This window comes from Candoia aspera, chromosome 9, assembly GCF_035149785.1.
Source record: "Candoia aspera isolate rCanAsp1 chromosome 9, rCanAsp1.hap2, whole genome shotgun sequence".
Taxonomy (NCBI): domain Eukaryota; kingdom Metazoa; phylum Chordata; class Lepidosauria; order Squamata; family Boidae; genus Candoia; species Candoia aspera.
The window spans coordinates 26,592,571-26,614,630 of NC_086161.1; the positions used below are offsets into that span (position 1 = coordinate 26,592,571).

The following is a 22,060-nucleotide window of genomic DNA, read 5'->3' on the forward strand; positions in this document are numbered from 1 at the left end:
TGACTTGTGCCTGTCTCACGCATCTGCCTGGACGAATTAAGGGCAAACCATGGGAAGGTGGCAGAAAATGCTGGTGCCCAAGCATCAGGTGCATATGGGGAAAGACCCAGAGAGGAAGATCGTATCAGAGAGTAAAGGGGTGAGAATGCAGGGGGGAATCCCATAGATGTGGGTTGGTGGTAGACCGGCTGCCTAAATCCTCAGCTGTGAAAGATCTTAAGTAAGGAGTAAAGAACCCACAGGCCTCAATCAGGTATATATTGTTTAACCCCTCTCCTATTCCCCTTGCTTCTTTTTTGCTTCCCTTAATCAAAATAGCCCCCAGTGTTAAAATCTTGCTTCATAATCATTCCAGAGAGCCAAAGTTCCTGATCTGATTTTGAGAAAAAAAAAATCCAACCCACATTGAGTAGCTTTATGGTTCACAGAGATCCAGCACAGTAGCATTCCCCATTAAAAGGTGGCTGCGTTCAGGGATGCCTTAAGGTTGAAAAGGTACCTATCTCTCTAGTTCAGCCTCATTTGGAAGCGGCACATTACCATTTTAGCCTCCATGCTTGGGTGAGAGGCTTCCCAGAGATTCAAGTCCACGTCAAACATCTGGGAGCAGCGGCGGATTCCCCCTCTGCTCTCACCCCCCCTGGAGCAGGCAGAGACGAGGGGGCGCCCTTAGTGGAGATGTCCCTGCTGTTGCCCCAACTGACAGTAAAGTCAGTTGAGTTTTCAAGGACGCTAGTCAAGAAAACGGATAAAGAGCCCAGGAAGAGTAAGGTCAAAAACATGGCTGTTCTTAAAGCCCCTTTTTAGTGAATCCTATCCGAGAGATCGATCAGACTCCTTGAAAGCTTGCTGTAAAGAAGAAATTAGTAAGTAGTGATGTGGAAGTAGAAAGCTTCTGTGTGTAGACTGAAAACAGAAGGAGATCAGCTGCGCAACCCTCACATTGCCTACAAGACCATTTTTCAGACCAGGTTGCTAACAGTGCCCAGTGTCCCAAGTGTGGCCACATCATGGACCGCAGCAGTTGTCCGGTCCCCTCTTCTGACTCTCCCCCATGAGCAACTGCCTTTTATGGGGTGAGCTAAGGTCGTTTCTAGACTGTCCCTCAGAACTAACCCCTTCCAGTCTTTTTGTGTGAAATGGAAAAAAATGAATGAATGATTTACGGTTTTGATGATTAGACAGGATAGATGATAGAGAGTTAAAAGTTGTAACCATAGAGTAAGAGGTAGATTTATAATTGTACCTATAACTGCTGCAAAGAGGATCGGAAGCCACTTCTTTGTATCTTTTTTCTTTCTCTTTTTTTCTTTCTTGCACTTCTAGCTTTCGTTTTGATTACTTTCTTTTTCTTCCTTTGTATTAGTTCGTATTAGTATTTATCTTATCCGTGTGGCGCAGAGTGGTGGGCGGCAGCATTGCACCCAAAACTCTCCCCACGACCCAAGTTGGATCCCAGCGGAAGCTGGATTCTCTCTGGGCAGCCGGCTCAGGTTGACTCGGCCTCCCATCCTTCCAAGGTTGGGAAAATGAGCACCCGGCTTGCTGGGGAAGGTGATGACTGGGGAAGGCAGTGGCAAACCACCCCGCTCTATAGTCTGCCAAGGAAAGGCAGCATCCCCCCAAAAGGTCAGACAGGGGACCTTTCACCTCCCCCCCCCCCCCCGTGAGAATTGCTTATTGTGGAAAACAATAAAGAAACAGGTTACAAATGCGATGTTGCTGAGGGGAAAACGGAGCTCTTCACAGGGAACCAGATGAACCAGTCTGATAACTCGAGGGAGCCGAAGGGAAGGGGAGGAATTCCCTGGGGGGCGGGGGCTGAGCTTCCCAGTTGTTTGCAGACTTCTTGCTTTCACTAGCCTGCAGGGGGCTCAGGGAAGCTGGGGGTGTGTGAGTGTGCATCGCACTGCAGGAGTTTGGTTACTCCAAATCACCCCGTCTTTGTGTGCAGGACACAGGGAAGCTGCGAATCGGGACCTACACAGGACCGCTTCAGCACTGTGCCGTCTACTCTGGAGGTAAAGCTGCCCCGGTGTCCTTTGGGCCTGCCACCGTGCCATGTTTCACGAACGGCCTGCCTCTCCCCTGGTGCTCCTTGGAAGATTCCTTCTCTCGCTGCAGCTGGACAGGAGAAGCTCTTTTGCACAGCAGCACTGAAATGCTGCTATCTCGTGTGGGAGCTGGCAGAAAACTGCCGGATTCTAAAAATGCTGAACACCCTTCCAACCCTTGTTCTGCCTCAGTAACAGAGCAGAACTGGGGTTCTGCCCACACCAGAAATGGTGGGCGGGGGGTGGGGGTGGCAAAGACAGTTACAGGCAGCAGGAGGCCCTCCAGCCTTCTGCTGTTGGATTTTGAAACCCAGGGAGCAATCACTTTCTGGGACTGGAGAACTGACCCCAAAGGGGCCATTCTCTTCTCCTTCCCCATGGCACAGTGGGCAGGGGAAGCAGATCTGTGCACAATTAACTGCCCAGAGTCCCTCTTCTAGGGGGAGATGGGCGGTATAAACATTCGGGAAAAAAAACATAAACAAATTCTTCAGTCTCCATGGGCCTGGGGGACTGGCAGCAAAGTAGCTGATTTCTGTCCCCTTGCCTTCTGTCACCAGTGAGAACTGGCAACCAGAAGACCCGCTTCCCATTTCTTCTGCCATCAGGGCTGGCAGGAGAAGTGGGAGAGATGGTTGTGGGCGCATCCACTGCCAAAAGGCAAACCCGTGGCAGGGACCAGGTGGCCAAGAGCAGCAGACACCTTGGAATGAATGACCCCTGGGGGGGGGGTTTCTGTGCTGGCAGAAGTGGAAAAGCACCCCCTTTGAGGCAAAGTGAGGAACGATGGGCAGCAGCTGCCTGGGGGTGGGTGGAGGAGGTCATGTGTTCATACTGTCAACAGATGGTTAGTGTGGTGTCCTCACCCCAGGGCAAGTACCCCAGGGCAAGCCATAAGACTTGTGACATTGTGTGTGTGTGTAGTGGGGAGGGCAGTCCCTCTGATTCTCTGAGACATCTCAGAGACTTTCGACACATCCACCACTCACACTTCTGTCATGCTGACTGCTAGAGCAGTATATTTATTTATTTATTCAGATTTTGCTACCGTCCATCTCCCCCAAAAGCCAGTATATGCCAGTAGTTCTGGTATTTTGGGGTGTGTCGTGATGCTGGGAAATTACTGTTTGTCCTCAAGGCCTCAGTTGTCCTGTAGGACTTGATTCTTTCCCATCTACTATTAAATATCTGCCTGAAGGTTCAGGGGTGGGGGTGCTCATACCCAATGCTGGAGTAAATTGCCATCAATATGCCAGGAGTACCTCTTAATGATCCACATTAGAACATTGCTTGATGGTGAAAATTGGAAATTAATCCAGATAATCCAGTATGGAATTGTTATTTTTCAGTAGAAAACCTGGGTAGGGGATCTGAAAAGGATTGTACTTCCTCTAAATCAAGGCCAGCCATGCTTTTTGCATGCAATATAAAATTATCAATCATGCCTCCCCCCCCTGCCATGTTGGGGGGTTTAAGGAGCAAAATAGGGACATCAAGCTTCACAAAGGCATCATAAATATTTTGCTCCTTATTTCTGCCAAAAAAAAGAAAAAATAATCACACCCCTGAAAAATGTGATATTTGGCTGCCCTGATCATGGGTTGGTGACTAGTTGTCATGATCGCTGTTGTGATGTTTGTGACATCGCAACGGCTCGCATGACAATACAAGAATATGGGTCCCTGGCAAGGGCAATAGAGAAACACAAAAAGCAGTAATGGGTCTAAAGAAACAATGTAATGACCGAGTCTGGCAGCCCAGGAAGCAACAATAAAAGGAAACTGACATGAAATTGAATAACAACCGAACAGGTGAGGTTCAGAAGGGCGCGCCCGGGCTTTCGAGGAATTAGAAGCCTGATCGCCCGGCAATGGATCATCACCGCACAGGAAGGCGATCAAAGCGATGCCCGGGGCGCAGGGGGCTGGACGACCTCTCACCTGGCAAGGACGAACTGTTGGGACTCGTGGGGCGCACCTGGGGTAAGGTGGGGTGGAGCGCTGACCGGCACGGGCTATTTAAATCCCGTTCTGGCACGCTCCCCTCACTCTCAGCTTTCTAAGGGCATGCATTCTATTCCCAAATAAAACCAGAACCTAAGTCTACTCTAGCGTCTGTGTTTTTATTGGGTCTCAGGCAGAGCCTGACACTAGTGGCCCTTGGGCTGTATGTAGCTCCTTCACTCTTTTTTATGACCACCAGAGCTTACTCTAACAATAATTGCTAGGAATTGGAAGTGTCAATTTCTTTCCATTTTGAGGAAACCCTACAATAGGCCTAGCGTAATTTAAAAACCAAAGAATTCAGCCCCCACCCCACAGCTGGAGAACCTTGTCTTCCCCAAATGTGCATCACAAGTTAAGTGCAGCACCCAATTGTTAAAAACTTTTATGTCACTTTTATAGTGAGATGGGTGGTGCATAAATTAAATAAATAAGTAAATAAGCCTCCCTCATCCCCAGTGGCTGCAAAAATGCCCCATGCTAAATGATGCTGACATAGAGTTTGAGCTGCTGGTGGGGCGAACACCAGCACTCATTGGCTTATGTCATGATCATAATCATTATGAATCTCCCCCAGGCTGTTTGAGGACCCTTCAAGAGATCCATTGGGGTGATACCTACAGAACACCTTTTTCTCGCTTGTAATTCCCACAGGGAAAGCTGTGCTGGGCTCACACCCTCTCATTTCTACTTTCAGAAAGGGTGTCCGATAGGTAAGTCTCCCAGTAATTACCATGTCTGAGAATGAAACATGGTCCCCCCTTTTCTAGGTTCCTCAGACATGGTATGTGATCTCTTGGGCATGAAGGGCAAGGACATTCTTTACATTGGCGATCATATCTTTGGGGATATTCTCAAATCTAAGAAGAGGCAAGGATGGCGCACGTTCCTGGTGGTACCAGAACTGGCTAAGGAGCTGCACGTGTGGACTGAGAAGAGTGGTGAGGTTTGATCCGCCCGTGGGGGTAGAGACGGCTCAGGGGTCTCCTGCAACCTTTGGTGGGGCCTCTTGCTGGGACTCAGAAGGAACACCACCTGTGGTTAGGCCGCCTTCCCCTGCTGGTCTGATCCCCCTGCGCTTGCTGGGTAGAAGCTGCACCCATGTCAGAGCTCTTACGCTCGCTCGCCTTAGAGAGCAACGTGGCTCTCAGTTTCTGGGAGTTGGTTTTTGCACCCCTCTCCTACAAGCAGCTAAATCAGCAGCTGTCCTTAAGAGCAATTGCCCTCCTCTGTTTGTAGAACTCTTTGAGGAGCTGCAGAGTCTGGATGCGTTCTTGGCTGAGCTGTACCAGTGAGTAAGACCTCTTGGTCCACTAGCATTTGCCTGGGCTGCGAAGGGTGTCCCTCATAGCCACGTCGATTGTCCATTCCTCCAGTCCTTGAGTCAGCAGACCTGAGCTGGGCTGTCCTACCAGCTGGACCTCTTTAGTAGCGAGGCCGGCGGCTGCTGCTGTCCTTACAGCTTTAATATGGAATTGTTTAAGGCAGGACAAACAGTCCTGAGTCCAATGCGTGGCTTGGTGGCTGTGGTGGATCTAGAGAAGGGGTTGTTAGGATTCTGTTTTATGTAGCAGTAATAAACACGAGAGACCTACTCCTTGTCTCAGCGTGATTTCTGACTGTTAGGACATCAATCCTAACAAACTGAAGAAGCGTGGGAAAATACCCAGACAGATAAACCCCAAAAGTCAAGGCGGGTCTGATCTGTGTCTCTTTGAATGGCTGCGTAATTCCTCAGTACTACGCATGCGTTTTCCACCCTGGATAGAGGCCCCCTCCTACTCGCCATCAGTACTCATGACACTCCTTCCCTGGGCCTTCCTGCCCTGAGGCTGCATCCCGGGGAGAAAATCTGGAGGGACCTTCCTGCCGTGGGTTCTCTATGTAGGCAGGCAGACAGAGGTGTCTGAGAACTCCGCAGGGAGCTGAGGAGCAGCTGTGGTAGCCTCTAGGCAGCCTGGGAGAGTTCCGAGGGGGTGGGTGGGATGGCTATTGGGTCCCCTCTGCTTGGAGGCATTTGGGCTGGCTGTGTCATCCCTGTGAGCAACGGGAGGGTTCTTGGTTCAGATGTCCTTGTTTTTTCCAGGCACTTGGACAGTGGGAGCAGTGAGCACCCAGACATCAGCTCCACCAAGAAGCGGATCCAGGTCTTGTCCCTTCCTTTTGCCCCCACCTTCTTTGGACTCTCAGTCCTGCATGGCGGGCCTTGGAGCCAGGCTCAGATCATGCCCCTCCTCTTCGCAGAGTGCTGGTGGTACCCTGCCTTTCCAGAGAAAGAGCTACAGAAAGTTACATTTCCCAGAGAAAGGTGGAACCCAACGCAGGGCAGCTTCCAGGGGGAACTGGCTGCAGTGAGAGCAGCTATTGGGAATTGGGCTTGAGGGGAGCAGCCTCTCCCTCCCTGCAGGTGCACGGCATGAAAGAGGGAGGCCTGGGCAGCACCCTGCAAATGCCCCCATGCCCCCCCCCTTTGATGGCAGCCACTTGTGGCATCTGTTACACAGAATGGCTGGGAGTCTGGAGAGAATTTCAGCTCTGCTCTCTTGGCGTGGAAATCCACAATTAAAGGAAGGAATGGGCCTGCCAGCTAGACTTTCCGTGGGGTGTTGGCTCATGTTCTGCTGGTGAGCCACCAAATTTTGCACATTCTGCTGCCAAGTATGGAGGTGGGGACCATGGACTGATATTTCCTACCCAAATGAGGACTTTTCATTTGTCTCTGGTGAAGTTGGATTTTGCTGGATTTTGTCCAACTTGTCAAAATCTTCCTGAATATTTGTACTGTCTATAAAGTGTTTGCTATCCTCCAGTCTTTGCAACCTGAAATATAGGCATCATTTTGCTTGATGGCTGTCTTAGCAATGACAAAATCATTGTATTGGAGAAATGAATGTCATTCTTCTGTTTCATTTCTGTTTCTGAGGCCATACGCTCCAATTCTGTTATCTTCTTTACCATTTCCAGCTTTGGCATTACAGTCTTCAATCACAAGCAGATCTTGTGTGCATGTTCTGTCAAATTCCAATTGAACTTGACCTTGTATAGTCAATTCATTTCATCTTTCACAGTGTTGAGCTTTCTCATGTTCATGCTTCTTATGTTCCATGTTCCCACTGTAATTTTGTCTGTGCAGCTTTGGATGCAGCTTCAGGAGCTAGACATCCCAAAAGCTTTTTTCCAGCCATGTTATAAGAACTATTAGTACTCTGAAAGATCCTCAGCTCTTCCTCAATAGCATGTTGAGTATTGTTCAACTTGAGGGGCCCACCACTTCATCTCATCTATCCATGAGTTATTCTTGGTCTGCCATTGCCTTCTCCCATGCAGTGTGAATGGATGCCTTTGCTTTGTCACTAAAGTGATATTCCTCTGTTATTGCTGCCCAATAGAGGTGCCTGCTGGCTTTAGCTGGGCAGCTGAGATAACCTTCATGCCTTGGGTGACCCTGCTGAGAAGATGTCCTCTTGGTGAACCCTCCCAGTGTGTTCTTTGCTTATCCCTCCACCCGTCCTCCCTCCACCACAATGAGGCACCATAACAGTATTTGAGGCGACAGCAATGCCTACAAAATTGCATGTGTTTTCTTCCATCAAACTTCTATTTCTTCTTGTTTGTTCCCATATTCCATTTGTTTGTATAGAGACTCTAGAATCCTACATTACCAATAAGGATCCATGTTCTTCTGTCTACCAAATCAATTCCTGCTGTTAGTTTGTATTCATATTTTTCCAACTGAACCCCAAAATTACAAATAACCATGATTCCAGTAGATAAATATGTAAAACTACATACACAATACTGAACAAAGTAACAGCTGTTTAGGAAAGAGAATTTTAGGCCAAAGAAATCTCAGCCCATGAGGCAGCAGAGGAGCCAACCTGCACATGTTACTTGGCGGTCAGGCCTCTCCTGCCCCTGCTACCGGCTCCCTGCCCTTCTCCATGGATCAGCCTTAACCTTAACACTAACCCTGACCCTGAGGTTAGCAAGCCATCATCAGGACATTCTTTTTGCAGACCTTTCTGGACCTATAGTTAGCAAGAATGCTCAAAGTTGTTCTTATTATGTGATCCATCAGCCAAAGTGTGGCAAGGCCTGGCAGTGGCTGGAGCCACAGTGGCCTGCAGACAACCAGCCACTGGGGGCTCTCACACCTCACAGACCCAAACTGAGTGGCTGTGAACTTTTTGTGCTTCTCTCTGTAGCTAGGCAGTGAGAGAAAAAGCAATAATTCTAGTTATGATTGTCTCCAAAAACCTGACTCTGGAGAAATCAACTACTCGTGATTGTGCCAAGGAGGAGTTTGCCAAAAGGCTGCGCTTGCATTTGTGAGGAACTTCAAAAGCCTTGTTTGGAGTGGCTATGAAAATGGTATCACCACCAGCACAGACCTGGCAGACAAGAGGAGGGGAAGAAAGATTTATATTTGTTGAGCCCCCTCCCCAACAAGTACTCCCTGCTCCTATGGAAACCAACAGGAGAGGAACACCATTTCCAGCCCTTTGAATCAATAGGCGGAGAACATGTCCTTTCCAAAATCAGAAAAGGAGGAACGTATGGCCTGAGGTTGTGTTTTTCCCTCTGAGGACAAATCTTTTCCCTTTCCCTTGGAAGAAAAGAAGTTTTTAAAATCTTGTGGCCTCTAGGCACCAGTCCAGAGTACATGGAAGTGCAGCCCAAGCATTTGAGGCATGCATTAAGAAGTGACCTTCCATGCAGACCTTTTGATGATATGAGAGTGTATTTATAATCAAGAAAAACCTTACAAGTAACATTGGCCAATGTGACTACGCTCCCCTGCTCCATCCCAAGTACGCATAGAATTTGTAGAAGGCAGCATAATGTGGGAAGTTGTGGGATGGACCCACAATATTCATAAGTATACAGATATTTATTTATTTAATACAGTAGGCTGCCCATCGCATATGCATGACTCTGGGCGGCTCACAATTAAAACAGAATAAAAGAAGTAAAAAACAATGAAAGTTAAAAACAACAAAAATAACATAAAGATAGCAGCTGAAAATGCCCAGTTGCTCAAACTAGCGATGGCCTGGGCTCACCTGTACTATATTTATTTATTTATCATTTATTTATGCCTGTGATTTCCTGTTCTGCTTGGGCTGTATGAGACGCAAGCAATTTCCAGCCCTCCTTGAGGAGAGCCACAGGTCTGCGGTCTGCAGTCAGCAGCTGGCAGCAGGAAATGGGTGTTGCTCTTGCCCTACCCCTGACCTCCTCTTGGGCTGGCTAAGCAGCGACTGTCCCCTTGCAGTTGGTCACCCGTGAAATCGACCGGTGTTACGGGAAGATGGGCAGCCTCTTCTGCTGTGGCTTCGGCCGGACCCTCTTTGCCAGCCAGCTGATGCACTACGCCGACCTCTACGCTGCTTCCTTTGTGAACTTCCTCTATTACCCCTTCAGCTACCTCTTCCGGGCACCTGCAGCCCTGGTACGTGGATGGAACCAAGAGGTGGGCGCTGTCTGGGTGGGCTTCTCTGGGTGCTTCCAAGCTGGGGGAGGAGGGGGAGGCAGGGCGCAGGGGTCCTGGCAGCAGACTGGAGGACCCCCTTTTCCCAGCAGCTCCATCCCAGCCCTCAGGAAGGGGCCTTGGATGCTTCTCCCAGGTAGCCTAACAGCAGCCCCCGAGGGCAGCTTTTCACTCCCATCTGTTCCCCATCAGATGCCCCATGAATCCACAGTGGAGCACATAAAGACGGAGACCGCTGAGGTGGGCTTGCTTTCAGGGCAGTGGATGCACCAGCTCAGGCAGCAGGTGAGTAGACCTAGGCCAGAGACACTTGGCCTTTCTCCATACCTTTCCTTTGGCTGGATTGTCAGCTCCTGCTTTTGCCCTTCCTTCATTCCTTGAAGATGACTTCCACTCCCACCCAGGCTGGAAAGGGCCCTGTGCCTCTCTGCCTCTCTCCCCCTTGCCAGGATCAGGAGGCAAGAAGGAGCAGATCAAAGCTCTTTGCCACAGGGGTGCCACTGACCTGGCCAGGGTTCCAGATCAGGACTCAGGGAGACCAACCACGCAGCAAAGATCAGAGAGACCTTTGGGGCAGGCTTGAAAAACACAAATGGCATCATGTACTGAGACCTGGCCTTTCTCAACCATTTCAGCTGTGGGACATTTAAGCAATTAACATGCTAGGATTCTGCAAAAATATCGTAACTGCTGCACAACAGAAGCCAGAAAAGCCTCTCACTAGGACCCATTTCTAGATACATGGAAGCTTTGTGGTCCTACAGTATGTTCCAAAATGGGCTTCCAGGTGAGGCTTCTTTTAATGACCAGAATAAGGAAAGGAAGCGTTGGGCTCTTTTTTTGAGGGTTCTGACATGTCTCCAGAAGGAGCTATAACTGAAAACCCTTCGTTATTTTAACCCTCTGACGCAACCACTCTCTTAGTCCTCCCTGCTGTTTCTTCCCCACCCTCCCCTGAGCTCTCCTGCTTCCTCTCTGGTGCAATGTCTCCTGGGATATGGTACAACCTGCATAAGTCCTTTGGGATACCCAGATCCTGCAAGGGGTAAGAGGGGTTTTCCTTCCGTGGCTGAAAAGCAGTTTCCCTACCAGCCACTGAAGTTTTTCTGGTGGAAGAACCATGCGCAGGTGCACCAACAGAAAAGCAGCACTTTTGTGCCCCCCCCCCGCATTATGCAGAGGTGGGAGACCTGTAGCAGATTCTACTGGGCACATAAATCAGGTGGGTCAGAACTGGCCAGAGAAGCCGGGTCCGCAAGGATCTCGGTGCCAGCCTTTAAAGACTACAAATGACACTATGGCACCTACGTGATGCCCAGAGGACTTGTATCCCAGGCCCAGGTTCATGTGTGGCAGCCAACTGCCAGGGGCTGCATGCTGGACAGTTGAAGCTTCAGGGTGGTCTTCAAAGGCAGCCCCTGCAGAGCTCATTGCAGAGGAGTCCCCACCCTCTCGTTTGGGGACACAGTGACCAGGGGGAAAATCCTTTTGTCAAACTCGCCAAAGGGCTGCTCAGCCTGCCCTGCTGGGACTCTGGAGTGTGGGTGCCACGAGGCTCTCTTCGGAGGGACAGAGGGCTGGCAGCATCAGCTGAGATTACAGCTCCTTCCAAGGAAGAGCTTGGATTTAGAAGGCCCCTGGGATTGGGTGGGCTATAAAAACCGGTAATAAGTAAGTAAGTAGGTAAGTAAGTAAATACTGTCAATTGGTAGTTAGGTGACTCTTGAATTAACCATTTTCAAATCAGGAGCAACACTTGGTGCTCTTGACAGGCCATGTTTGTCCCTTAGAAGCCCCCAAGCATTCTCCAGGAACCTAGAGACCAGGCGGCTGACGCCAACTGAATCGCCCCCACCCTGTTTCCACCCACTCAGATCCTCAAGGAAAGTCTGGACGGGGCAGGCGTGGAACCTGACCTGCACTGATAACGGAAAGTCTCTGAAAGGAAACCTCGGCCACCCCCCTCACCCAAGCTTCTCCCGCGGAGCCCCTGATGGATAGCCGCCATCTTGGCTTCCCACAGAAAGCAAGAATTGCTCACCAGCCTCGCAGAAAGCGTTCCTGATCCCTGCTGTGCTGCTGCTTCTCTGTTCTGCGCAGAAGGGTCACCCTGCTAGTCGGCCTAGACGCCGAGACGGAATCCATCCAGCGACCAGCCGGAGGCGCACCTCTTCCAGCTGCTGCTTTTCAGCGCCTCAGAAACAGCCTCAGAAGATGCCTTTGCAAGCTGGGAATAGGGAAATAACCTGCACGCTGTATTTTCACTGTGCAACTCTCTTCCTGCAAATGGTTTGGCAGAAACTCCTGAGCCTGGTCAATGCTTTCTGACCACACTCAGGAATCCCCAGCTAAAGGGGAGGGCAGAGGGAGTGTCCTGACTTAAGCAAAAAACCATGCTGAGACAAGTAATCAGTCGCTAGCGTTTATTAACTGCTCTAGTACACAGAAAATCCTACCAAACTGAAGGATCGCGGGAAATCCAGACAGATAAACCCCAAAACTCAAGGCAGGTCTGCTCCGAGTTTCTCTGAAGGACAGTTCAAAGCCTCTAAACTACGCATGCTCACCATCTGTACTCATGACATCAAGGGACGTTGGCTGCTCTCAGCCTGCCCCATTGTTGCTCTGGGGAGCTTCTGCCAGTCAGCATGGAGGGGGTGGGGCAGGGTGCACAACCTGCGTCTGCTCACAACCGGGATCCTTCAAGCAGCACGTCCCGGCTCAGAAACGCCTCCATCACAGCCAGAAGGTTCACAGAGCCTTGTGCCTCAGCAGCGCCCTTCGACGCAGAGGGCCCCCGAGGAGAGGGTCTTGCTTTCCCAGAGGGATGCCTGGGGGCCAAATAGGGAATGGGGGTTTTAAGCTGATGTAACTTACGGAGAAGCCAGCCGGAGCCCCTGAAAGAGCCCTGTGCGTTGAAAGCCGCTCCTGTGAGGCGGAGCATAAACCCACTGTAAGGAAAAGGCCCGTTTGCTGCTGGCCTGAGGAATTCTGAGCAGCCAGAAAGCTGCCCACACCGATCGGCCAGGTGTCTGTCGCCCCAGGAGTTTCCTGGTCATGCCAGCCTGTGGCGAGTGTGGAGCGAGGCCGTTTCCCCCAGTGAAGTGTGTAGAAAGGCCATAAGCAAAGTCACAGTGGCTTCCCTGTTGAAGGAGTTGATTTGCGCAGAGCAAGGAGCAGCGAGTGCTCCTCCAGTCCGAGGGCTCTCAGGGCAGGGCCTCTTGAGGAAGGAGACGCAGTTCAGGGCAAGGCTACTTGTCAGGTGGACCATGGTACGTGTTTTGCCCACCTAAATGAAAAGAAAATGCTCAGAAAACCAGCCATCCCACCCCCCTCCAGATGAGCTGACCTCTCTTATCCATGCACTGGTTTTGTACCAATAAAAGAGGAAGCCTTAAGTGTACTTTTTTTTTTGGTATGCAATACTTCTCATTTTGTTAAGTTGCATGCCATTAGAAACATCATATCCTGCGGGTTCAGCTACACCGAGGAAAATTTCATCTTCATTTGTGTAACCCAAATATGGCCAAATGAGAGGCAGCCTGAACATCAAGAACACTTACACCATTTAACTATGTAGACAAATTTCAACAGCACACAATTCTACTGAGGCACAAATTGGTTTATTACACTACCAGAGGCACCAGACAAGGAAACAACCCTTCTATATAGAAGTCAGAACAATGAGGCCAGAGGGACGAATACAGTGGCTTTTTTGAATGGAACAAAGCATCTAAGTGTCACGCGCTGCCTACTACTGAGTAAGACACAGACACTAATTCAGGGAAGATCAGGTTCTGGTTTATTTCAGCATAGTGCATAGCTAGAAAAAGCTGAGAGTGAAGGGAGCGCGCCGGTGCGGGGTTTAAATAGCCTGCGCCGGTCAGCAACCCCCCCACCTCGGGTTGTGTCACCCCCCCAAGCCCTGTATGCTTCATTGCCGGTAGGTGAGGGGTCGCGGGGCCCCTGCTGGTGCCCCAGGCTTCTCTCGTAATCGCTTTCTTCCTCCAGCCGGTGATTGCTTTTAGCTGGGCGATATCCTTTGCGTTCCTGCCGACAGCTCCAGGCGTACCTCGTGTTCCGCCCTGTCTTTGTCGCTCTCACTTCCCCCTTTGTGTTCTCTTGACTGGTTTTTCCGGCCGGGGTCGTTCCCTTCTCCTCGGGGTCTGTGTCTGTTGTTGTGCATCGCTTTGCTTATCTTCTGATCCCTTGCTCTTGTTTCCGTGGTGTTGTTACGTGTGCCGTTGTGCTGATGCATTCAGCTCAACGGTGCTCATGACAGTCAGACTGCTTTTGTCACGTAAGTTTCCCTTGCTGTTTTCAGATGCCCTTGCTTCCCAGTGCTTCTGACTCAGTAGCCTGTGGCCTCTAAGTGTTTTCGGCTAAGCTGACTTTTTATTTTCCCTGGGAAAGTGCATTGTTAGTGCTTTCTGCCTGCCTAGCCTGACACTAGCTTTAAAGTTTATAGAGCAAAGACATGGCTGAGACCAGCTCCTGCTCTGCCGACCAAGCTCAGCCGCATGCCCTCTTGAGAAAGGGCTTCGGGAAATGACAGCACGCCACAATCCGCAGCCACAATTTTGACCTCTTGGCTTCTCGGGGCTCCAAGCAGCAGTGCCCCTTGTTACAAGGACCTCTGTGCCCGGCGTGGGAGCTTTGCGCCTGGCTTGTTTGCTGCAAAAGGCACACCATGGAGAGCTTCACCCCCCTCTGCAAAACAGGGACCAGGAAAAGGGAACCGTCGTGGTGTAGCGGACCTGGGGTGGGAAAGAGAGCAGAGCGCACCTCACCCAGCCTGGGCATCAAGTAAAAAGGAGATGTAAGGGTGGAACAGAGGAGGTGGTGAAAATGTGGCCAGGAGACGTTCTGGGATTCCACCGTCTTTATGGCCCACCATTTAATCAACTGGAAGAAGATACAGGAAGCCGCTGACCAGCTGAGAGCGTGTCCACCCAGCAGGAAACAGCTGCCAGAGGGGAGGGGCAGTCACCAGAGCTGGGGAGTTTGCTGGTCCAAAATGAAATGTGGGAGACCAAACGTGGGAGACCATTTCAGATCCTGTCCATGAGAGGCGAGATTGCAACAAATTTTGTAGGTGGCTTGCTCTCATATACCAGCCGGAATGGTTTCCTGAGAAGTCCATTTTCAAACCCTTCCTGGTTCCCTCCTCTTAGGACTGCCAGCCACTAATCTAGGGTTTAAAAGACCTGGTCTTAAGGAAGAAAAACGACTGAAACTAGCAAGTAGAGAATTCTTCATTAGCCCTTCCCCACGGCCTTCCTTTGGCTTCCTCCTAAATGGAGAGCTGCATTCAGGACACAAGAAACGATTTCCCTCCAACTCAGCTTAAACGGCCTGCAGAATGAGAGGTTAAACTTGATCAAGAAGTAATTCTTAAGCGAATTCCTCATCCGCGACCAGGCAACCAAACCAAACGGCCAGGGAGATGGAATTCAAGGCGCTCCCCCGTTTGTGGAGGGCAGAGTAGCCCCCGGGTGCCTCCTGAGCACCACGTGGGAATGACGCTTCCCCTTATTCAGGGGGTGATATATCAGACTCCCTTTTTTTAATCCGTTCAATCGTGTCTGATTCTCAGGGACTGTCTGGACAAGTCTCTTGTCTGGCATGGTTTTTCCGAAGTGGCTTGCCATTGCCTGCTTCTTCCTGGGGCTGAGGGAGAGTGACTGGCCCAGGGTCACCCAGCTGGCTTTGTGCCCAAGGCGGGACTTGAACACCCCCCAACCCCCGCTTCTAGCCCGACGCCTTCACCAGGACACCTCGCCGGCTCTATCAGACTCGCGGCCTGCTCGCTTCAAGGAGCCGGTTCCCCCGACAGGAACAGCCCTGAGGGAGATGAAGCTGAGCGGGGGCGAGGGGCGCCCCGCCGGGCCGCAGCCCCCGCCAGCCGGCCGCGCCTCAGCTGCCCGGGGAAGCGGGCTGGGCGCGCGAGTTGGGAGGGGCCGCGGCGCGCGGGCGGAGGCGCCGCCTCTCCCTCGCCTGGGCCGGCCAGGAGGAGGGGCGAACCGGGGCGCGGCGCGACGGGGCGGGCGGTGTCTGCGCGGGGGCTGAGGCGGCGGTCGGGACCCGCGGGCGCCGCTCCCCGCAGCGTTTCCCACTCGGATCGCCCACGGCTTCCTGCGGGGCCGCCCGGCCTTCGCATCTGCTGGCGAGACAACCGAGCGGGGCAACCGGGGCTTTTCCCTGCCGCCGCAGCAGCCGGACGGGAGAGCAGAGCCCGCCCATCTTCGGTCGGGCGGCGGAAGAGCCGCGCCCAGTTTCTCGGCATCGTTCGCAAAGGGCGGAGGGCACGTTGAGCAGCGTTCCCGTGCCGGCCGGCTGGCCGTTGGCAGCTCTCCGCGTGGCCCCGGAGGCCCCCGCAGCCCGAGGCGAGGGCGGGGCGCCGCGCCCGGAGCGCCTCGGGGTGAAGCTGGTCGCCGTTTTGGGGCGGAGAGCAGGGCGCACCCCTCCCCCGCCGTGCCGGCGGTCGAAGGAGCCGGGCGGGGGAGGCCTCTGGCGGGGCGGGGCGGGGCGGAGCGGGAGAGGCCGCGCCGGGTCCGTCGCCCACCCCACCCAGCTGCCGCTGCCAGGGAGGCGCCTGCTCCGGCCAGCCGCTGCCCGGTGCACCCGGGCGCTCCGGGTAGCTTGTGGCGCTGAGCGCTGGGGTCCCCTTGCTCTTGAGTTGGAGCGAGGCCCGTCACCAAGCATAAGGGACGAGGGATCCTCCCCACAAATTAAGCACTTTATTCAAATGTAACCAAGAACCTGGCATAAATTATTTATTAAATTATTAACAAATGCATTCAACATAAAACTTAATTTATCATCTTACATCTGGTATAAACTGGCAAAATATTAAATTATTAATAAATACGTATCTTAAATATAGCCCCCCCCCCCAATTTATCATCATATCTCTGGTTCAGACTCCAAAACAACAGATGTGATCTCTTCCTCCCCAGCAATAAAGCTCAGGCTGGATAATCGTTGGACTGGTCTGTCCTTGGGTGTGCAGATTGCTGCCCCTTTACATAGTAAAGAGGACAGAAAGGCACGCGAAGGCTGGAACCAGACCTAGCAGGCTTCAGTCAGTGGCCGGAGAGGGTGTAATCCACAATGACCAGAGGCCCCCCAGGTTGGTGAGTCAAGGCAACTGCCTCCTCAGGCTGGGTGGAGGTGCAGATGAACCATTTCGGGAAAGCGGCTGATTCAAACCTCGTGTGCTTTTCAGTGTCAATTCTGTAGAAAAGGAAACGGCCCAGCTCAGACTTGTCAAGGTCCCCCTGGATGTTGGCCTCCTGCAGGAAAAAAACGTGGATAATTATTGGAACGCAGCATGGGAGTAGTGGATGATCTACATACAGTCCTAAACCAAGACTAGCAGGCTTACTTTAGCTACCAAAGACTTTCTTGAGTTGTCTTTCCATCGGGGATCCCTAAACATCCCTCCCTTTTAAGCTTTGTGTCCTACAAAGAAGGATCTGTTGCCTTGGTGGAATGCAACGGACAGAAGCCATTCAGGCTGAGTTGATTTTTCACCAAACTCACCGGCTTTATTTCCCTCCCTGCGCCTTTCTCGGCACAGCCCCGCCTTCTGCCTGAAGCATTATTGAACCCCTCAGCCTCGTGGGCTCTCCCTCCAAAGTACCATGACACATGACTTTCAGAACCAAGCTGGGTATTACTTGCAATGCCTGGGCAGGGCCACGACCCTGTGCATCTTGTTGAAACAGGTACCAGAGCCGAAGTCAGGGTCCTTGGCCAGCATCTCCCTCAGGCTTCATTGACAGTCACTTGTTTGGAGGGAGGTGGGGCTTCAAGTACGCCCTGATTATTCCAAGAAACAGGCAAGAGCTGGGAATGGGCAGCATCCGGGCTTGTCAGGTCAGGTGAAGGCTGATCGGATTTAAAACCCACATCTAAGCTAGGCTCATCCAGCTGTTGGCTTCAGTTTTGCTTCTGTACTGAAACCTAGAAGGGCTGCCCCCAAAGCAAAAGGCCTCTAATAATCACTGACAGAAAGACAGCTTCCCTTTGAATATTAGGAAATCTCCTGACCTGGGAGGTTGTGACCTCTCCTTCATGGGATGTCTTCAGGCAGAGGCTTTAAAATGAATTCTTAAGGTTTGCAGCAAATTGGGCTCAAAGGCTCCATCCAATCAGATTCTGTGAAACATCAAGCCTAAGAGCTGGGCCCATGGGTGTTATGGGGTGTTTTGACTGAGGAATTCCTGCCCAGCAGCCTCCATCACTGTCATGGCTAAAACGAAAATGGGCATCCCAGGATTGGGCTGCGCAGCTCCCCCTTCGTGTGCCTCTAAATAACAACAGGTAAGACACGGCGACTGACCTCCAACTGTAGTACTGGCTGCCCCTCTTTCAGCACACAAGAGAGGTAGAGTTTCCTCCCCTTGATGCTCAACGCAACAGGGACACTTTGAGTTCCAGCCTCGACTTTTGGACGATACACAGACATTTTTAACTTCACTGCAAAATAGGGGGAAATAAAATCAGTGGTGAAAATCAAAATATTTCCTGTTTGGCTTAACACAGAAAGAGTGCTCAGGATGGAATGGGTAGGCTGGGTCTGCCCTATAATTTGGCCTGGCAAGGGAGGGGAGGCAGCTTGGCTTCACCTGCTTGGCTGATGTTGGGGCCCTGCAGATGTATGGCCACCAGCTGTGCAGGCTCCTGCAAGATGAGAGACTTGTGGTCGGCATCTTGGATGCTGCAGACAATATTCTTCGAGAACTGATAGATGGAATTAGTGGCTTCTGTGCATCCATAGATGTCAAAATTGACTGGTTCTGAACAGAAAAACATTCTCATTTAGACTTCAGACTTACTCAGCTCCCCTTTAAGGCAACTGCCTCTTTGTTGATGTTGCACCCACTGAATCACCCCTTTTTTGTCCTGCAACCTGCAAGTTCAGCCAAACCTGTTTTGTGGTTTCTGCCCACCCTCTGACAGCAGCCTAAATGTTGCTGCTGCTAGCCAAGAACTGGCAGTGTGGTGATGGAGAGGGCAGTTTGGGAAGAGCTCCTAATTCACTCTCGTGGTCTCAGTGGTAATATTTCTCTGCAAGATAGATAATTTTTCTAACCCCCCCCCCAAAGACTGCTAAAACAAAATCCCTAAACATTTAGCTGTCCGAGATTTTTTCTTAACATTTATTTGTTTACAAGCTGAGTCTATGTTGTCAAGGGTAGCAACCACTAAGTCAGAGGGACAGTCCTTGATGACTGCATATAGGATTGCACTTCCTGCGCATTGCTGCTCTTTGGTGTATGAGCCCAGGGAGGAGCCATCAAGAACTTCTGTGCTTCAAGCCTGGCTCCTTCATCACTGCCTGGATGATGGTGGGAATGAGCCTTACATACCACATAGTTGGTGTTTGCACTGCCGTTTGTTAGGTATGAGAAATGCCACACCCTTGTTCTCCGCCAAAAGGGATTTCCCACAGTCACAAACAAAAAATAGCCATTTGATGCTGCAAGCTCTACCTAAGACGGTGCTGAGAATGTCCATCAGATCCTCATCAGTGAACAGCTTGGGAACAGAATTCCCCATCTTCCCAGTTGCAATGACAATCACCACAGCCTTCCGGAAGCTCCTCGCAGGCTCTTTCTTGGTAACTGCTACCTGTACATCCATCTCACAGGCTTGGAAGGCATTCTGTGGCAAGAGAGGAATGAGAGAAGATTTTTTTATAAGACTTTGGTCCCTTAAAAGATGTGCAAACTGTAAAGGAGCAGGAGCAAAGTTTTTTCCTGTCCAGCCTCCTTCAACCCCATGATCTGGGAAGAAGAAATACAGATACCTTTTGTAAGCCCAGTGGTTTATATCTAACCACACACAAGATGAGCAGTCAGACACATTAAGGTAGCTGTTCACAGACAGGAAATACAGTGGCAGGTAAAAGCAAAAAGATAGTTTCTGCAAGTCCTTCAGCTGAAGCTTGTCAACCAAATTCTGCATGCTGCCAATTCATACTTTCAGAATATTAGATACTGATTGCAATGGTTTGTGGCTTTGAACAATGAGACACGATGGCTGAAGTGGCCACAAGAAATAGGATGCCATAGTGGGGTCCACATCACATTTTTTGGGGCAAGTGATCATAATCCTGACCATGGGGGACTCTGACAATGTCTGGACTGTGAGAGGTGGCCGATCAAGTTACAGAGATGCCGAGTCCAGTCCTGCACTGGAGACCACCTCTACTGCCACCCGTCCCAAGCCACATTCCCCTGAGCTACCTCCCCCTCTTCAGGAAGAGGGAGAGGTTGGAAAGAAGGCCTGGCTGGTCCAGCAAGTCAAGAGGCTTGGGTTGCGCTCTGGATTCTTGTTGGAGCTCAAGATGCCTTGGAGGTGCCTGGGTTTGCAGTCCCAGCTAAATGCTGATGAAGTAACTGCCGAGTGTCCTGGGACCTTGTGTGGTCAGAGGAGCCACGTTTCAGAAGAAGGTGGCTGAGCAACTTACCTTTGTCAAGCAGGGCTGGTCCTCTGCACAGAACTGCATCCCACTCATACTGTAAAGCACAGGAAAGAAAAGTGAATTGGGTCTTTTTCCTTATTTCTGAAAGTAAAGCTTGTTGCTTCTGATTAGGGCCAGAAGGACTCCTTAAGTTATACATTACACATTTATTAAGGTGTGTCTTCCATTTGATTTTTCAGAAAATGTCTGAGGTGAGAATTTTGCCTTATTTGCCAGAGGAAATGTATTTCTCTTTCTGAAAACACACACACACACATGCACACACACACTTCAGGGTAAATTTTGTACCTGCAGAAAAATGCCGGCAGATTCTTTGCAGGGTAGGGAAGCTTCAGCCCCCAACCTCTCCGTCCCCCGTAGATTGGCCTCTGCTTTCCCTGCTGACGCTTATATACTTTGTGGTCGCTGCTGGAGGAGAAGATGCTCTCATACCAGAACTTCCCTTTCACGAGCAACCATCTATTTCCTTCTAAGAACAGGATGCGGTTGCAGGATTGTGAAAATGTAGAATTCCTTAAAAATAGTGAATGTTTCCACAAAAATCGACATCTGGGAAACTATTGAAGATTTCACTTCTGCTTTACGACTTGACCGGAATCCCTTCAGATGATGCATTTTGTGCATTCATTGTGGTGCTGCTTGTGAATGCCAGCTTAATGGGCTGGGGACAGACTCGTTACACAGTCCCTGGTAGATTTGGTGAAGGCCCATTGCAGTCCAGCCTTTTTTTCTTGCAGCGGTCAAGCAGATGCCTCCTGGCACTTGCAAGCAGCAGATGCTGACATAATGCTCAATTGCTGTTGTTCCAAGATAATGGAGGCCAACTGCCCTTGATAGACTGGTCCTCCATGAATCCCCCACAAAGCCATTCATAATATCGGTTATCACTGGGTTTTATGATAATGGATTCCACAGACGAATTGTCCATTGTGTGAAGGACTTCATTTCGTTTGTTTTAGATCTCCTTCCAACCAGCTTTACTCTGTTTAAGGAGCGGGAGGAAAAATGTCTTCCTAACCCCTTATTGATTCCATGCATGGTTTTATACATCTTAATCGTGACCCCGGTCTGCTGTACTTCTTTCTCTAAGCAGAAGCGTCCCAAATGTTCTAGCCTTTTCTTGTAAGGAAGGTCTTCAAACCCCTGATCATTTTGGTTGACTTCTTCTGCATTTTTTCCAACTCTGTTATATCCTTTTTCAAATGTGGCAAGTTTTGCAGTACATAATATTCCATTAAGGCTGGATGATCAATTTGTGTAGGCATTGCAGTGTTGGCAGTTTTATTTTCCCTTTTCTGGGGAGATCTGGCATTGGCCTTTTTCACAGGTGCTGTGCTCTGAGTTGGCCTCTTCACTAAGATCTCAATTATGATTCCAAGATCTTCCTCCCTGTTAGTTACAGACAGCTCAGGCCTCATTAGTGTATACATGAAGTTAGTTTTTTCCCCCTGATGTACTTCGTTTTCACAAACTAAACTCCATTTACTATTTGGTTACCATTCACCAGTTTCAAGAGATCTTCCCAAGCACTTTTTTTTATCTTCCTGGAGAGTTTAATATCATCCCAAACTTAGACAGCTTATTGCTTGCCCCTCAATCAAGGCCACTTATGAACAGGTCGAAAGCACCAGTCCCAGCCCAAATTCTTGAGGGGATTCTCTTATTTTTCAGTGGGGAGAAATAAGAAATTTTCTCAGTGGGAAATCGCCCACTTTGCTTTCTGTTTTCTAACCATTACCAATCCATAAGAGGAAGGTTCATCTATCCATAACTGCTCAGTTTACTCAGGAACCCTTGATGAGGAATTTTGTCAAAGGTGTTTTTGGAACCTGCTTACAGTGTTGTCAGGACCGCCTCCATCTGTGTGTCTTTCAAAAGGTTCCAAAAGACAAGTGAGGCAGAAAGCAAGGCTTGTTTATTTATTTATTTATTATTTATTTATTTATATTTCAAATTTCTGTCACTGCCCATCTCCCCCAAAGGGGGATTCTGGGCAGTTTACAACAAAATAAGCAAT

At 50.3% G+C, this 22,060-nt stretch overlaps 2 protein-coding genes across 6 annotated transcripts in view; one reads left to right on the plus strand and one right to left on the minus strand.

Moving 5' to 3' along the window:
- LOC134502938 (cytosolic purine 5'-nucleotidase-like) overlaps nt 1-12,951 on the plus strand; it is a 47,964-nt gene extending 35,013 nt beyond the window's left edge. For 2 of the 4 annotated variants that reach the window (XM_063311471.1, XM_063311472.1), the window contains 7 exons: nt 1,955-2,021; nt 4,828-4,998; nt 5,297-5,348; nt 6,144-6,204; nt 9,333-9,509; nt 9,741-9,833; nt 11,423-12,951. In XM_063311471.1, coding sequence (XP_063167541.1) covers nt 1,955-2,021; nt 4,828-4,998; nt 5,297-5,348; nt 6,144-6,204; nt 9,333-9,509; nt 9,741-9,833; nt 11,423-11,473 — 672 coding nt within the window. In that variant the 3' untranslated portion in view covers nt 11,474-12,951. Of the gene's footprint in view, nt 1-1,954; nt 2,022-4,827; nt 4,999-5,296; nt 5,349-6,143; nt 6,366-9,332; nt 9,510-9,740; nt 9,834-11,422 lie in introns of those variants that run through there. The other 2 variants (XR_010068486.1, XR_010068487.1) reach the window with 2 other exon arrangements.
- A 3,468-nt stretch (nt 12,952-16,419) lies between these two features.
- IL1B (interleukin 1 beta) lies at nt 16,420-20,599 on the minus strand. Of its 2 annotated transcripts, none has more exons than XM_063311222.1 (6): nt 20,332-20,599; nt 20,029-20,077; nt 19,049-19,220; nt 18,182-18,352; nt 17,896-18,032; nt 16,420-16,843 (listed from the first exon to the last, which is right to left on the minus strand). In XM_063311222.1, exons 2-6 carry the CDS (start codon nt 20,074-20,076, stop codon nt 16,634-16,636), a joined length of 738 nt encoding a protein of 245 aa, XP_063167292.1. In that variant the 5' UTR covers nt 20,077; nt 20,332-20,599; the 3' UTR covers nt 16,420-16,633. The 2 variants fall into 2 exon arrangements, with proteins under 2 accessions (XP_063167292.1, XP_063167291.1); XM_063311221.1 differs by having other exon boundaries at nt 20,313-20,598.
- Between the last annotated feature and the right edge of the window lie 1,461 nt (nt 20,600-22,060).

Excerpts from the sequence above, each read along its gene's own strand:
- IL1B (XM_063311222.1), bottom strand. The coding sequence starts at position 20,076 with ATGAGTGGGATGCAGTTCTGTGCAGAGGACCAGCCCTGCTTGACAAAG. Across the intron at positions 18,353-19,048 it reads CATTCTCAGCACCGTCTTAG|AACCAGTCAATTTTGACATC; the intron begins GTAGAGCTTGCA and ends TTTTCTGTTCAG. Across the intron at positions 18,033-18,181 it reads CCCCAACATCAGCCAAGCAG|TGAAGTTAAAAATGTCTGTG; the intron begins GTGAAGCCAAGC and ends CCTATTTTGCAG.